This window comes from Callithrix jacchus, chromosome 19, assembly GCF_049354715.1.
Source record: "Callithrix jacchus isolate 240 chromosome 19, calJac240_pri, whole genome shotgun sequence".
NCBI classification, from domain to species: domain Eukaryota; kingdom Metazoa; phylum Chordata; class Mammalia; order Primates; family Cebidae; genus Callithrix; species Callithrix jacchus.
Window position 1 is genome coordinate 35,047,840 of NC_133520.1, and position 15,937 is coordinate 35,063,776.

Below are 15,937 nucleotides of genomic sequence, written 5' to 3' on the forward strand. Positions count from 1 at the left end.
TTGGAAGATCTACTGTGCCATGTCTTCCTAGAATTAAGCATAAATTATGAAGGGGTTTCCAATGTATGTGTACATGACATTGAAGGCTAAGGTTAAAGCTTCGGAAATCACAGGCCCCAGTTGATCTTCAGAGACCTTGGATCCCCTCGGGTGGCACCTTGTAGTAACAGGCGGTGTTCTCGGAGGCTTCCTGTCAGGTTCCTCAGCACAGGTACCTGCTCTGGGCAGGGACTGTACTCCTGGGGTGTGCACCGAGCTGCAGTGCACCAGGCACTTGCGCTTGGAAACAGCCTGTGCTGCTGGATTGGACATGCCTATGTTGCTGTATTAAATTAGTGCTGGAGCAAAAACCTAAGGTTAAATTTAAATCTGGAATGAAAGAAATCTCAATCCATTTATGGCCCCTCAATCTTGAGAGTCCTTGAGAGCCCTCCCACAAGAAGTGAGGTGGGGGTGTCTGCGCCTTTCACTTTCCTTTCGCACTTCCACCCCACATGTGTTTCTCATGCTTTTTCTAACTTCCCCATCTCTCAGCCAGAAAGGTTTATATTCTTCTCTGCATATGACCATTCTTCAATATCAGTGATGTAAATTTTACTTGATTAACAAAATTATCCAACAGACAAACAAAAGAATGAGAAAGAGAACATCACTAAATATCCTACAGACATTTAAAGGATGATAAGGGAATATTATAAACAACTTTATGCTTACAAATTTGTCAACTGAAATTGATTAGATTCCTTGAAAGACACAAAATATCAAAACTCACTTGGAGATATGGATAATATGAATACTCCTATATCTACCAAAGAAATAAACTTTGTAGTTAATAACCTACTGCAGGCCCGGATGGCTTTACTGGGGAATTCTACCAACCATCTAAGGAATAAATAGTGGCAATTCTAGACAAGCATTTCAATGCAAGAGGAGGGAAGACTTCTCAACCCATGTTGTGATAATGACATTGTCCTGATATGAAAACAAGACAAAAACATTATAAGAAAATTGCAAATAATATCCTTGATAAACATAGGACCAAAAATCTTCAACAAAATATTAACAAATAAAATCCTATGACACCTAAGAAAAGAAAAGTAAATCATGACCAAGTAGGATTTATCTTATGAATGCAAGATTAGTTCAAATGTAAAAATTAATCAGTGTAATTTACCACATCAAGATATTATAAAGGAGAAAAATCATGTGATTATCTTATTAGAATATCTTATCTCTTTAAAAATAAGAGAAAGTGAATTTAGCAGATTTCATCATCTTAATTTTTCATGATAAAACTTGACAGCAAACTAGGGACAGGAGGCAACTATCTGTCTCACCCTGATAAAAGAAATGTACAGAAATCTCACAGCTAACATTACATTTGATGGTTCAAAAAAATTATAGTTAATGGTAAAAAGGAACATTATACTTAGTGGTCAAAAAAAAATCTTAACTACATTTCTGTCTAATTAGTAAAGTGCTAATTCTGGAAGGAAAACAGTAAGGATGTCCCCTTTTACCACTCCGTTCAGCATTGTACTGGAGATCCTTCCAGTACAATAAGGCGTGAGAAAGCAATTAGGCACACATATTGGAAAACAAGGAAAAAAACTGTCTCCGCTCACAATGAGATGCCACTAAATACCTATTGGAATGCTGAAATTTAAATACACACACCCCAAACTGACAATACCAGGTATTGACAAGGATATGGAGCAGTTGGAACTCTCATACGCTGATGGTGAGAACCAAAGTGAAATGACTAATTTGGAACATTTTTGGCAATTTCTTATATAAAGTTAAACATACACATCATACAATTCAGCAACCCAAATAAACTGAAAACGTTCTACACAGAAACTTATATGAGGATATTCACAGCAGCCTCATTCATAATCACCCCAAACTGCAAATCACCACATGTTCTTGAGTTGGTGAATGAATGAACCACCTTACTACCTTCAAAAGATGGACTCATATTCAGCAATAAAAAGGAATGAACTCCTGGTTCATGCAACAACACAAATGAATCTTGAAAGCATCATGCTAAGTGGAATAAGCCATACTCAGAAGGCTGTGATTCCATTTATGTGACATTCTGAAAAAGTGCCACTACAGGGATAGAAGCAGATCAAGGGTTGGCTGGTTGTAGAAGCGGGGTGGGGCAGGATTGAGGAGAAGAAGGATAACTCACAAAAGGGCATGAGGATATTTTGGAGAGTAATGGAACTTTTCTGTATCTTTACTATGGTGGTAGTTACATGATTAATTTGTATTTGTCAAAACTCATACAGCTGGTAAACTTGAAAGGGTGAATTTTACTGTAAATAAATTATATGCAATAAACTAAACTTAAAAAATATCATTAGGTACAATTTGACACAACAAAGGATCAGTGAATCTGAAGATAGGTCAAGAGAAATTCAACCTTATTTAGGAAGAAAGACTGAAAGAAGAGAGAGGCTTACAGACCTGTGAGAGAATATCAAGCAGTCAAACATACATGTAATTGAAGTCTCAGAAAGAGAGGAGAGAGAACAGTGTAGAATGTTATTTGAATAAATATTGACCAAAAATTATCCAAATTAAATCCAAAACAACCTCAGATTCAGGAGATTCAGTGAACCTTCAGCAGGATAAATACGTTATTAAAATTTACCAACCTATTCACCCCCAATAGTTTAGTAGTTTTCACCAAACTACTGAAAACGAAAGTTAAAAAAGCACCCAGTGAGTGGTGGGGTGGGGGTGGTGGGTGAGGGGGTGCGAGTTACATTCAGGAGGGCGGGAACAAATGAGAATGACAGCCAGCTAACTTTTCTTAAGAAACTCTTGTGGTTACAAGACAGTTATGTCTGTGAAAGTGCTAAAAGAAAAACAAAACACCCTAGAATTCTGCATCAAGGACAATATGTCAGGTAAAATGCTTTATATTTAACTTTTTAACATTTAAAGTCTTTTTAGAAATGTTTTTAACAGCTTGCATTTCATGCCTTGTCTCTGTTCCCACTGGAAATTACTACTTGGTACTACTTTTTCTGTTAAAGCAGATTTCCATTAATTCTGGGGTTTCTCTGGTTTTCCCGTGGTCAAATATCGATATTCAGTAATCGAAAATGGAAAACAGATAGCAGGATTTGGAAAAAAATTATTACAAAGCAAGAGTTATGTTTGAATTCGATAAGGGTTTTACCTCAATGTCAGCAACACAATTGCCTGTGACAGGAACAGTACTTGGGATCCCCCAGTTCCAAAGTGTCTTAAAGGCACAAAGGTTGTCTTTTGTCCATCTTGGTTTGTTGTTGTTGCTGCTGTTCATTTTAGACTTTATTTATTTGATATTAACTATCAGTCATACAGAATAACTGAAAAGGAACAATTTTGGTATTTAACTCTGTCTTGTATTCATTTCTATGCCAGATGTATAACATGAAATTCACATAAAATTCTGCTGTTGTGATTTTCTGTGCTTTTCTAGGGTTCTTAGCGTGTTATGTACATTGGATGGGTACATACTTTCTCTTGTTCAATAATTTTATGTCTAAAAAGTGGATTACAACAACTTTTTGGGGTGAATAGAAACACAGGCATTTTTATTTAAGTAAGTCAAGAATGGCATAATTCATATAAACAAAATGAGAGCAATAACTCCCAAGTGATTGATCTTCTAATATTATTTTATTTCCTAGAGCCGCCTCCTTTGAGTAAAAAACCTCCAACTTTAAGTCACATAGGTTTAGTAGCTTCTTCCTTATATTTCCCAAAAATCTTGTAAATTCCTGGAGAAAATGCCAGCAATAACTCCCAAGTATTTGATCCAATCTACATTATTATTTTATTTTCCAGTGTCAACTTCTCCCACTACAAAATCTCCAACTTCCATTGTCTCAGGTTTAGTAACTACCTGCTTATATTTTTTTCAAAAATCCTTTAAATTCTAGGTGATTATTTTTTAAATCTTTCAAATTCCTGGTGATGTCCACTCATTTATCATTTTTAGTGACGAAAGAAGGGGGACATTTGTAGAGTCATTTTAGTTGTTATAAGGAGTGATTCTAAAATTATTTGCCATAGTCCACAGATATAAATGGGAATGTGACCTTCAGAAAGTTGTCCAAATTTTAAATGTGTTTATACATATATAAACTGATTTAGTACCTTCCTTATTGGTTATTAATAAGGTTTACCTGGGATAAACAATGCATTTAGCACAGTGCCCAGTGTATAGTAAGCTCTTAGAGCTAGCTAATATGATTATTCAACATTTAATGTTAGGAAAGAGGAAGGTCCATATATGTTTGCTAATATGCTTGTTTGTTAATACACATGTTTGCTTGTTAATGTGTATGTTTTGTGTCATTGATTTCACTATTTTATTCCTTTCAGAAGTGATCTGTTGACACCTTTACTGAGAATGTTTCTATTGCAGGACTCTTTCATTTTCTCAACCAGTTTGAGTATTCTCTTATGGTTCTGGAGGCCAACACCTTAAATAGATCCATAGGGCTGTGTTCCTTCTGGAGGCTCCAGGGGAGCAGAGGTTTTCTTTCTCTTTCCAGCTTCCAGGGGCTGTCTCCGTCCTTTGGCTCATGGCCTCCTTCCAGGCCAACAGCATAGCATTTTCAAATATCCTTCTTCTGTCTGCTTTAACCCTCTTGCCTCCCTTTTATAAGGACCCTTGTGATTACATTTAAGGCCCACCTAGATAACCCAGGATAATCTGCCCATCTCAAGATTCTTAATCACATCTGCAAAGCCCTTTTACCATTACAGGCAACATTCACAGACTTCAGGGATCAGAACATGGATATCTTTGAGAGGTTATTGCTCAGCCTACCACACCTTTCCACATAGATTCTCAAAGTTTTAGCTGAGCCTAGTCAGGGAGTTCATTACCATTAGGGTCCAGTTGAGTAGCAAGTGCTTCCTTTAAGAGAAAAGGTGAGTTGTCCACTTAATAAAGAAAGCAAAACATTGTATGTTGAAGTTGCTAAGATCTAAGGTAAGAAGGAATCTTCTGTCAATGAAATTGTGAAGAAGGAAAAGGAAATCTCTGCTAGTTTTGCTGTCACACCACAAACTGCAAAAGTTACAACCACAGTGCATTCTAAGTGCTTAGTTAAGAGGGTAAAGGCATTAAATCTGTGGGTGGAAGATGTGAACAGAAATGTGTTCTAATTGACAGTGATCAGGGTTGGTACTATCTGAGGTTTCAGGTATCCACTAATGTCTTGGAACATGTTCCCCACAGATAAGGGGGTGACTACAGTACATTTAAAACAAGCATTTATATATCGGAGATTGAATCTGCCATCTTATGATTGGGTTTTTTATTTGTCCCACAAATAAAGCAAACAAGGTAAAGTTTTAGGCAAGATTCATTTCTAGAGATAGAGATATTCTATTATGATAAAGAAGGTTGCTCTACCAGAAAATTGAGCAATTTAAATTTTTATAATCCTAATAATATAATCCTTTTATTTTATATAATCCTTAAAATATATAAAATAAAAGATGGACAACATTATAAAAAGAAATAGACAAATGTACAATAAATAAAATACTTTAACACAACTCATTTGGTATCTGGTAAAACAAGTAGTCCTCCAAAAATCAGTAAGTACCTTGAAGATCTGAATAAATATTAACAGATTGGATTCACTGACTGACATGGTTTGGCTCTGTGTTCCCACCTAAATCTCATGTTGAATTATAATCCCCTCTGTTGGAAGCAGGGCCTGGCAGGAGGGGACTGGATCATGGGAGTGGTTTCTAATGGTTTAGCACCACACACGTTGTACTGTCTGGTGACAGAGTTCTCACAAGAACTGGTTGTTTAAAAGTATACAGCACCAGTGGGGCATGGGGCCTGGTGGCTCACGCCTGTAATCCCAACACATTGGGAGGTCAAGGAGGGCAGATCATGATGTCAGGAAATCAATACCATCCTGGCCAACATAGTGAAACCCCATCTCTACTAAAATTCAAAAAAATTAGCTGGGTGTGGTGATGCATGCCTAAAGTTCCAGCTACTCGGGAGGCTGAAGCAGAGGAATCACTTGAACCCGGGAGGGAGAGGATGCAGTGAGCCAAGATCGCACCTCTGCACTCCAGTCTGGGTGACAGAGAAAGACTCCTTCTAAAAAAAGAAAAGAAAAGAAAGAAACAGTATTTAGTACCTTCCTCTTCACTGTTCTCTTCCTGTTCCGGCCATGTGAAGACCACACTGGCTTCCCCTTCACCTTCCCGTGATTGTAAGTTTCCTGAGGCCTCCCCAGCCGTGCTTCCTGTATGACCTGCACAACTGTGAGTGGATTAAACCTCTTATCTTTATAAATTACCCAGTCTCAGGTAGTTCTTTATAGCAGTGCAAGAAGTGACTAATACACTGACATACCCCCAGCATTATACTGCTACTGCAGTCCACATGTATTTTACGAGTGCACGTGCTGCTGCTACTACAGTTGGCCATATGCTGTACCATAAAACAAGCCTTGCTCAATTTCAAAACAAAAATGGATAATAAATATACAGCTGAAATTCCTCGAATGTTTGTAAATTGTGCAAAATACTTCTAAATAAACCATGAGTCAATGAAGAAATCACAATAGCAACTCTCAAATACTTTAATCTAGAGAAAGAAAATATAAAAACTTGTAACAGGGAGCTAAATCTATGCTTAGAATAAATATAATAGTCACACTTATTTTAGAAACTGTGGCAAGATGATAATTTTCCAAAGTCTCAGTAGTCAACACAAGAAATTATCATTTTTTAAAGAACAGAACAGCAAGTAAATTTAAAGAAAACAGCAATTAGAATAAATTAAAAATAAGAGCAGAAAAACAAAGCCAAAAGTTGATTGTTTTAAGTCTAATAAAATTGTCCTCTGACTTCAATCTACCCTGCATAATTTGAATTAATTAGTGGAAGGTGTGGGAAGGAATCAAAACAAAAAAAAAAAAGAGATTTCCAACGCTAATGCAAAATGCTATTTTTTTCAACAGATATATCTTCTTGATTAGATACTGTTTGACTCCAACTGTAATTTTTGTTACTTTTTAGGTTAAATCTACCAGGCCTTAAGCAGCCTAGCTGAGTCTAGCATTTCATTTGAAATATCTATGAGAAAATACATGCTTCCTTATGGTATACCTTTACTTGTTGAGCTTTGTTCGCTCTGTGTGCTCAGGCTTCCAACACTGGTGACTACTACTGAGGGCCAAAGAGGAGGCATGTAGTCCCGCTGGATCTGAGTGCCACTGAGCGTGAGGGTGGGTAGTAAAATGCATGAGTGCCTCTGGTTACAAGAAAGTATGAGAGATGAGGTTGGGAGAGACAAAGCCACAGCACAGGCACATACTGATTAACTAAAATTTGAAGCTGTGAATTGCAGCTTCCCCTTTAGTGAAAGATGATATAAATGGCTTAGTTGCCTTCAAACTAGCAGAGACTTTTTAAATGGATGGATGCTGATTTTTTTATAGAGTCCATTTCTAAGTCATCTTTTAAACCAGGGGTCCTTAACTCCTTGGCCATGGATCAGTAGTGGAATGTGGCCTGTTAGGAACTGGGCAGCATGGTATGAGGTGAGCAGTCAAATATTACTGCCTGAGCTCCACTTCCTGTCAGATCAGCGGCAGCGTTCGATTCTTATAGGAGTGCAAACCCTACTGTGAAATGTGCATATGAGGGATCTCAGTTGCGTGCTCCCTATGAGAATCTAATGCCTGATGATCTGAGTAGAACAGTTTGAAATCCATTTCCCTACACCCTCCATTCTTGGAAAAGGTTGTCTTCCACAAAACCAGTCCCAGGTCCCAAAAAGTTGGGGACCACTGTTCTAAAGAAATCGATCTCTTTGCTATTATTATGATTGCTAACATGGAGTCTTGCTCCATCACCCAGGCTGGAGTACAGTGGCACAATTTTGGCTCACTGTGACCTCCACCACCTGGGTTCAAGCAATTCTCCTGCCTCAGCCTCTCAAGTAGCTGGGACTACAGGCACACACAATCGTGCTCTGCTAATTTGTTGTATTTTTAGTAGAGATAGGGTTTCACCATGTTGACCAGGTGGGCTTGAACTCCTGACCTCAAGTGAGTCACCCACCTTGGCCTCCCAAGTGCTGGAATTACAGGCATGAGCCACCACGCACAGCCCCATTGGCTATTATTGAAGTGTTCTTTTTCTTTTTTGATCACATCTATGAAGTATATTGGAGAAAAAGAAGAAATAGAATGGGAATTTTGACAGAGCATGGTGGCTTATTCCAACACTCTGGGAGGCTCTGGTGAGTGGATCACTTGAGGTCAGGAGTTAAGACCAGCCTGGCCAACATGGTAAAACCCTGTTTCTACTAAAAATACAAAAATTAGCCAGGGGTGGTGGTGGGCACCTTTAATCCCACCTACTCGGGAAGTTGAGGCAGGGAGAATTGCTTGAACCCAGGAGGTGGAGGTTTCAGTGAGCCAAGATCACATCACTGCACTCCAGCCTAGGTGATAGAACCAGCCTCCATCTCAAAAAAGAAAAAAACGTATGGTGATTTCTCCACTAACTTCGATGCTGCTGTGGTCTTGATCTCCAGGTCAATGCAATGCCCCTGAATGGCCTCCATTTTCCAGGCCTATCAACCTAACTGACGAGTCTCAGTTTCCCATTGGGACATATTTAATGTACAAATGCTGCCCTGGTTATTACGGAAGATCATTTTCTATTGTCTGCCTAAAAAACTCAGTCTGGACAAGTGCTAAGGACGAGTGCAGACGTAAATAACTCTGGAGTGGGAACCCCTCTGTTGGTCACACACCTGTAAGATCTGACCCGGTTAGTTCAAATTTTGTAACTGAGTTACATGTAACAATTTGTTTACGAAGGTGCAATACATATGAGAATAATTCTTGTAGATCATACCTTGTTACTGCTTTGAGTTCCTGGCACCTTCATTACAAGTTTATTTTATGAGAAACAGCCAACACAGGATACGATCAAGGGGAAATCCCCATTCACTGGGGGTCTCTCATTTTCATGACTAAAATTAAGTAATGAATGACTTGGGACAAGAAAGATAAGTGGATTAAATAACCAAAAGATGAGACAACTTTGGGCTTTGAGATCTTTGGATTATACTAGTGGAATTGAATTGCAGATGGTAACAAATAAAATTTACATTTTTCTGGGAGGTATAATATGGGGATGAAACAGATCTGAAGGGAAGTTTTTTTTGAAAGGGAGCTGATCCTGAAGCAGTCTGGTGAGTTTCCTCAAGGTGGCAAAATCTATGGAACCATCAGAACTGTGTGTATTCATCATCAATAAGCTACAGGCAGGTTGAGACCTTATATACTAAAAAAATAGTCAGTTTACTGTGCTTGGCTCCAAAATTCTGTTTCTTCCTGTAGGAAGATCATGTCGTAATCCTTCAGAACCTGTGAATGGCATGGTGCATGTGATCAAAGACATCAAGTTTGGATCCCAAATTAATTATTCTTGTAATAAAGGGTGAGTTGGCAGCAACATCTCTTGGTTCAAGAGTTCTGGCACAGCCATACACCTTCTAGCCACATCTCAGAAAGGATGACTAAGCTATTAACATCTTCTCTTCAAAGGCTTGAACACAGGTGTTTAGCTCCTAACTGAAATGAACAAAGGTATGACAAGATCGGGGAAAATCATCCGTCTCTTTGCTGGAAACCAAGGCAGTGCATATATGAAAAGTGTGGCAATCGTTGGGTGGGAAGGAAGAAAATGGGGGAAGATTGCAGTCAGAGCACACAAACAGCCCTAACCCAGGGCTGGAAGAAAGGGCAGGCCATTGAGCAGCTGTGTGAGAGAAATCTTAATGGTCATAGCACCAGCCGTTTGCTAGGACTGCTGTAACCGAGTACTCCAAAACCAGCAGCTTAATACAAATGAAGTTTTTGAAGTTCTGTTCTGGAGGCTGGAAGTCCAAAATCAAGGTGTTGGCAGAGCCATGCTCGCTCCAAAACCTGTAGAGATGGATCCCTCTTTGCTTTTTCAGCTTCAGGAGCCCCAGGCCTTCCTTGGCATGTGGTAGCAGAACTGCAATTTCCCTCTCTGTCCTCACATGGCCGTCTTCCCGCTGGGTCTGTGTCTGCACATGCTGTTCTCCTGTCTGTGCATGTCAGTGTCCAAAGTTCTCTCTTTCAATAAGGACACCAGTCATACTGGATTAGGGACCACACTAACGACCTCATCTGAACTTGATTGCCTCTGCAAAGAGTGTATTTCCAAATAAGGTCACACTAACAGGAACGTCTATAGGGAGAAGATGTCTATATATTTCAGGGGCGAGGGGGACAAAATTCTCATTCATTGCTGGTAGGAATGCAAAACGGTACCATAACTTTGAAAGACAGTTTGGATTTTTTTTTTTTAAATAAAACTAAACATACTCTACCTTATTATCTAGCAGTTATCCTCCTTGGTATTTATCTGAAGAATTGAAATCTCATGTTCACACTCACAAAAAGATCTGCACACAGATGTTTATAACACGTTTATCCATAATTCCCAAAACTTGGAAGCAGTCAAGGTGTCCTTTAGCAAGAGAATGGATAAACTGTGGTACATCCATACATCCATATTATTCAATACCAAAAAGAAATGAGCTACTGAGGCTGGGCATAGTGGCTCAGGCCTGCAATCCTAGTACTTTGGGAGGCTGAGGTGGGTGGATCACCTGAGGTCAAGAGTTCAAGACCAGCCTGGCCATCATGGTGAAACCCCATCTTTTAAAAAAAAAAAGAAAGAAAAGAAATGAGCTACCAAGCCATGAAAAGACATAGAGGAACCTTAGATAATGAAACTTCTTTCACTAAGTGAAAGATGCCAATCTGAAAATGCTACAGAACATGATTCCAACTATATGCCATTCTGGAAAAGGCAAAACTATGGAAGAGTAAAAAGATCAGTGGTTGTCAGGAGTTAGGGAAGAAGAGGGGTTGAATAGGCAGAGCGCAGAGGATTTTCCTGGTAGTGAAACTACTCTGTATGGTGCCATAACAGTCGGTACATGTCATAATAAATGTATCCAAAGTCTTATGATGTACAATACCAAGAGTGAACCCTAATATAACCTGTGGGCTTAGGGTGACGATGATGGTTCAGTGTAGATTCATCAGTTGCAAAACATGTACCACCCTGGTGAAGGATGTATATAATAGGGGAGGCTATCCATGTAGGCACAGGTAGTATATAGGAAATCTCTGTATCTTCTGTTCATTATTGCTGTGAACCAAAAACTGTGCTAAAACACAAAGTCTATTTTCTTTTTAAACTGCATAAATGTAAAGACACAGGAATATGTGCATAAACAGACATGCACTCAAATAAGTACAGGTGAAACCGGAAATCTGAACAAAATTGGTGGATCACATCTGTCTCAATATCTTGATTTTGATGTTGTACTATTGTTTTGCAAAGTGTTAGGAAAGGGGAAAATTAAGTAAAGTGTACCTGGGATCTCTGTCCTCTTCCCTACAACTGTATGCAAACCTGAGTATCTCAAAATAAAAAGGGGTGTTTTTTTTTAAGTTCCTACTAAATTTCCAAAGGGATGGGTTTCCTACCAAAGAATTGTATATTGTGAAATTAAATAATTCAGACTTACAGCTGGGGGAACTTTCAATGATTCTGAGCCGTGAGAGCACTGTGGCTATGCAGCAGGCAGCTGTAACTTCTGCCTTTTTTTCCTGTAGTTAAAACCAAATGGTGCCAGAGATAAGACCCCCTCAGATCACTACCCCTTTTCAGAGAGTAGTAAAGTAATCTTCCTTGGAATGTAGTACTCTATAACCAATCAAAGTGCTGTAATTATGCATGGTCTCATATGGAAAATGTAATTCTGCTAAAAATTTCTCTGTCTCTGCCCACGTAAGTGAGACCTTACATTCTCTGCTTTGGAGTGCTGACCTCATTCTTTTGGAGTTGGTGTCTTCCTTAGCTTTATGCTCAAATAAACTCTATCCTTAAATACATTTTCTGAATCTCATGATTTAAGGTTGAAAATGTGCTAACCTAAATAATTCACAGGATTTGTTTTTTATTTTATTTTTTCCTAACCCATCCACCTGGTTCAAGGCACTTAAGACAGAAAATGGAAATGAGACTCATATCCCAAGCTTCACTGTCCCACTCTGGGCCCTGGGGAGAAGACTCCCAAGAGTCTAGACATAGTTATCCCCATGCCATATGTGGTTTCTGGTGATGAAATGATCATGGCTTCTCCTGAACTGTGGCTTAACTTTATGAAGCCACAACTCTCTCTTCCCAGGAAATCGAAAAAGAAAGGGTAGGATGTAAAGGCTTCAATCTGTTCAAATGATTATGAAAGCCCCTGGCTCCCTTTGAAATAAGTATCATGGGTTTTATCTCTCTGCCTTACTTCCTCATAAACATTCTGAATGAGAAAAGTTCAAACAATTATTTGTTTAATTTTGTAATCTACTTTGGGAGACAAGTTCAATAAATTAAAATATTCTTTTATCTGTTCCCCTTGATCAGTGAACATAAAGTTATCTTTTGACTCATATTTAATATGTTCAGTACTGCAACACTGAACAATAGTATGGAGGAAAAGATGCCAACGTCAGTTTGAACCTGCTTGATCATTCCTATCCCCGCACACCATGATTAGAAAATCAAAAGAACATTTTGAGAAATAACCTCAGTGAGGTCAAAAGCCAGAGAGGCTCCAGGATCCCTTGTTCCTAAGACAAACAGGCAGAAGGGGGTACACATATAGGAATGCGGCCCTTCTTCACTTCATTTTTTCACATCCTTCATGCTTATGTGTGTGTCTGTTGGCAGTGCAACTGAGAATGTTTTCACTTTGGTGTTATACTAGAAGGCATTAGAAAGCAAAATGAGGCCAGTGTGGTAGCTCATGCCTGTAATCCCAGCACATTAGGAGGGGGAGACAGCGAGATCACCTGAGGTCAGGAGTTCAAGACCAGCCTGGTCAACATGGTGAAACCTTGTCTTTACTAAAAATACAAAAATTAAGCGGGCATGGTGGCATGTGCCTGGAATCCCAGTTGCTTGGGAGGCTGAGGCAGGAGAATCACTTGAACCTGGGAGGTGGCAGTTGCAATAAGCTGAGATCGTGCTATTGCACTCCAGCCTGGGTGACAAGAGTGAAACTCCATCTCAAAAATAATAACAAAAAAGTCAAAATGACATTGAAGTCATTAGTAATTACAACATAATCACTACTATAATGTTAACAGTGCGTCAAGTGTCTTCAAAAGCACCCACTGTTCTCTCACTATTCACTTGATCTCCATTTGACATTGTTTTGTTGCTTGAATAAAGCTCTATGCTGCCAGGTTTTCCCACACATTCATGAAGCAAGTTCTCAGCTCTCCCTGTAACCATGACTGTTATTTGACATTGCGTCCTTCCTTCACGTGTAGTACTACAAAGTTTGATCCAACCCTCCCTATGGCCAGTTAGACCCAACCGTCCATCACAACAGAGAGTCTCCAGTGAAGTAAAGCAAATGTCATGAATTCTTCCAAATGTATGGCACGCTTTGAACACTTTGAGACATACTAATTGAGAATTGCTGACTTTAACATTTCAAGTATAAAATAAGTGTTCAATTCTTTTTGGTCAGCTTAGATTTTCCTTGATTCTAGTTATGAATCATTTTCTTCTTTCTCTTTCTTTCCTTCTTTCTATCCTTGTCTCTCTTTCTTTCTTTTTTTTTTTTTTTTTTTTTTTGACACAAGGTCTTGCTTTGTTGCCCAGGCTGGAGTGCAGTGGCATGATCAATGCTCACTGTAGCCTCAGCCTCCCAGGCTCAAGTGATCTTCCTGCCTTGGCCTCCTGAGTAGCTAGGACAGCAGGAATGTGCCATCATGCCTGGCTTTTTAAAAATATTTTTTTTTGTAGAGACAGGGTCTCACTATGTTGCCCAGACTGGCCTTGAACTCCTGAGCTCAAGCAATCCTCCTGCCTCCGCCTCCCAAAATGCTGGGATCATATGCATGAGGCACCGATGAATCTTACTGATAAACGCCCATCCATGCATCCATACATTAATACTTGCAAAGCATAGAAAGACATACAACAGGACTACATACACACATCAGTATATATATGACGGCTTCCCTGCACTCAACAAGTTTGTGTGATCTTTTTTTAAAAAATGAAACTTATAGGAAAAACTGTAATTCATCTTTGATTTATATAAAAATGTGTCATAATAAAGAAAAGACAGCTCATCCGAGAAGCCATGGAAAAGAAAATCAAAAGGTCCTGAGAAGAATGTGAAATTTGGGAAGGTTATACATAGTCCTTTGATAAGTGGAAAACGTTCCTCTGAATTCTATAAGACTGCAATCTCTGGAAGTACTGATTTAACGGGGAAGTTGACGTGACCTCTTTAGAACCTAACATTCCTTATTATTTGCCTCTAGATACCGACTCATTGGTTCCTCATCCGCCACATGCATCGCCTCAGGCAATACTGTCATTTGGGATAATAAAACACCTGTTTGTGACAGTGAGTTGAAATATCCCTTCCCATTTCTTTTATTGATACATTCTAATTTTTCTCTGGAATAATAAAAATCTTAACCGAATTCCTCTGTGCAATTTGTCCTTCACATGGCTGAAGACAGCTTTAATGTTCTCAAATATTCCTGTGGGGTTCCTGGCAACTCTTTCCTTAAGTTCTTACTTATCCTGGGATGTGTCTTTTCTAATTCTGAGAGCTTAAGTACCTAAAAGCCTTCAAACTTGATTTTACTTCTATAAATTTGAAATTATGTTGGTTCTACCACCTCCAGGGTAATAATCGTCCTGCTTGGTAAATCGGTAAAGATTTTTAAAACTGATGCTCTTCAAGGTTAGTGAAGCTTCAGAAGAACCTGGACTCCCATGTACCATAAGATCAACACATCCTCTTGAAAGACACCATACACTGTAAACCTCAGAAGTAGGCATATATTTTGACCTACTACTTAGGAAATAAACACAAACTTCTTAAAGCAGTTTGGTGTAAACTTTTCATTGCAGCATGATTTATATTAGTTAAAATGTTGGAGTAACCTATATATTTTAAACTATGGTTTGGAAATGATCTACTAGAAAGAGGTATTCAAAATTTCTGCTATAAAGAATTCCCTAAGAAACATAAAATAGCTTTGCAGAATAAAAAAAAAAGTATATCCATACACGGGCATCTTATTAAGCCATAAAAATGCATAAGGAAGCACTTAATGGCTAGAAAGAAATGTGTTTTATGTGGAAAAGGAATCAGATGAATGGCATGTATAGCATGATCTCATTTTATGAAAAAATAATACACCTAGGTAGTGGAGGGCCAGGCTGAGGCTGAGAGAAATACAGTGTGTAACATCTTACTGTTCTCTTTGGATAACTTGGGGACTTCTTTTCTTCTTGGTATTTAAAAATGTTGTTACTTTTACTAAAAAGTTTATGAGCTTCAGAATCTAAGTTTATCAATGACACTGCTCACATATTTATTGCTGTTTATCTAGTTAAGAAATAGTTTTGTTATTTTGTAAAACAAATTGGGAAACTTCCATCTTATTTTAAATGTGTAATAAGATAACACGGAATTGGAATAAGAATTTTCTTGGAAATATGAAAAATATTATTAGTAAAATAGAGAAAACAAACAAAATAATACACCTAAAGCTATACTTATACCTATACATATACCTGTATTCTCTGTTTCTAGTTCTGTAAACTTTCTATATCCAAATGCTGGTAAATGGCTTTAAGTCTTCCTGGTGAAGGCTAGGGGAAGATTTACAATACCTGCTTTTGACTGTGTAGCATGATGCTTCCTCAAAAGGATCCAGTCTCCCATCCATTCATGCTGCCCTGAGTCTATAGACTATTCAAGTCTAGGAATTGTGGATGTAAGATGAACTTCTTT

At 38.5% G+C, this 15,937-nt stretch overlaps 1 protein-coding gene and 1 long non-coding RNA gene across 9 annotated transcripts in view; one reads left to right on the plus strand and one right to left on the minus strand.

The window, feature by feature from the left end:
• The window catches only part of CR1 (complement C3b/C4b receptor 1 (Knops blood group)), a 178,290-nt gene that overhangs the window by 117,588 nt on the left and 44,765 nt on the right, over nt 1-15,937 (plus strand). The window contains 3 exon segments of the mRNA XM_078357041.1: nt 8,591-8,770; nt 9,405-9,504; nt 14,448-14,533. Coding sequence (XP_078213167.1) covers nt 8,591-8,770; nt 9,405-9,504; nt 14,448-14,533 — 366 coding nt within the window.
• The window catches only part of LOC128930229 (uncharacterized), a 97,121-nt gene that overhangs the window by 20,290 nt on the left and 60,894 nt on the right, over nt 1-15,937 (minus strand). The window lies entirely within an intron of this gene.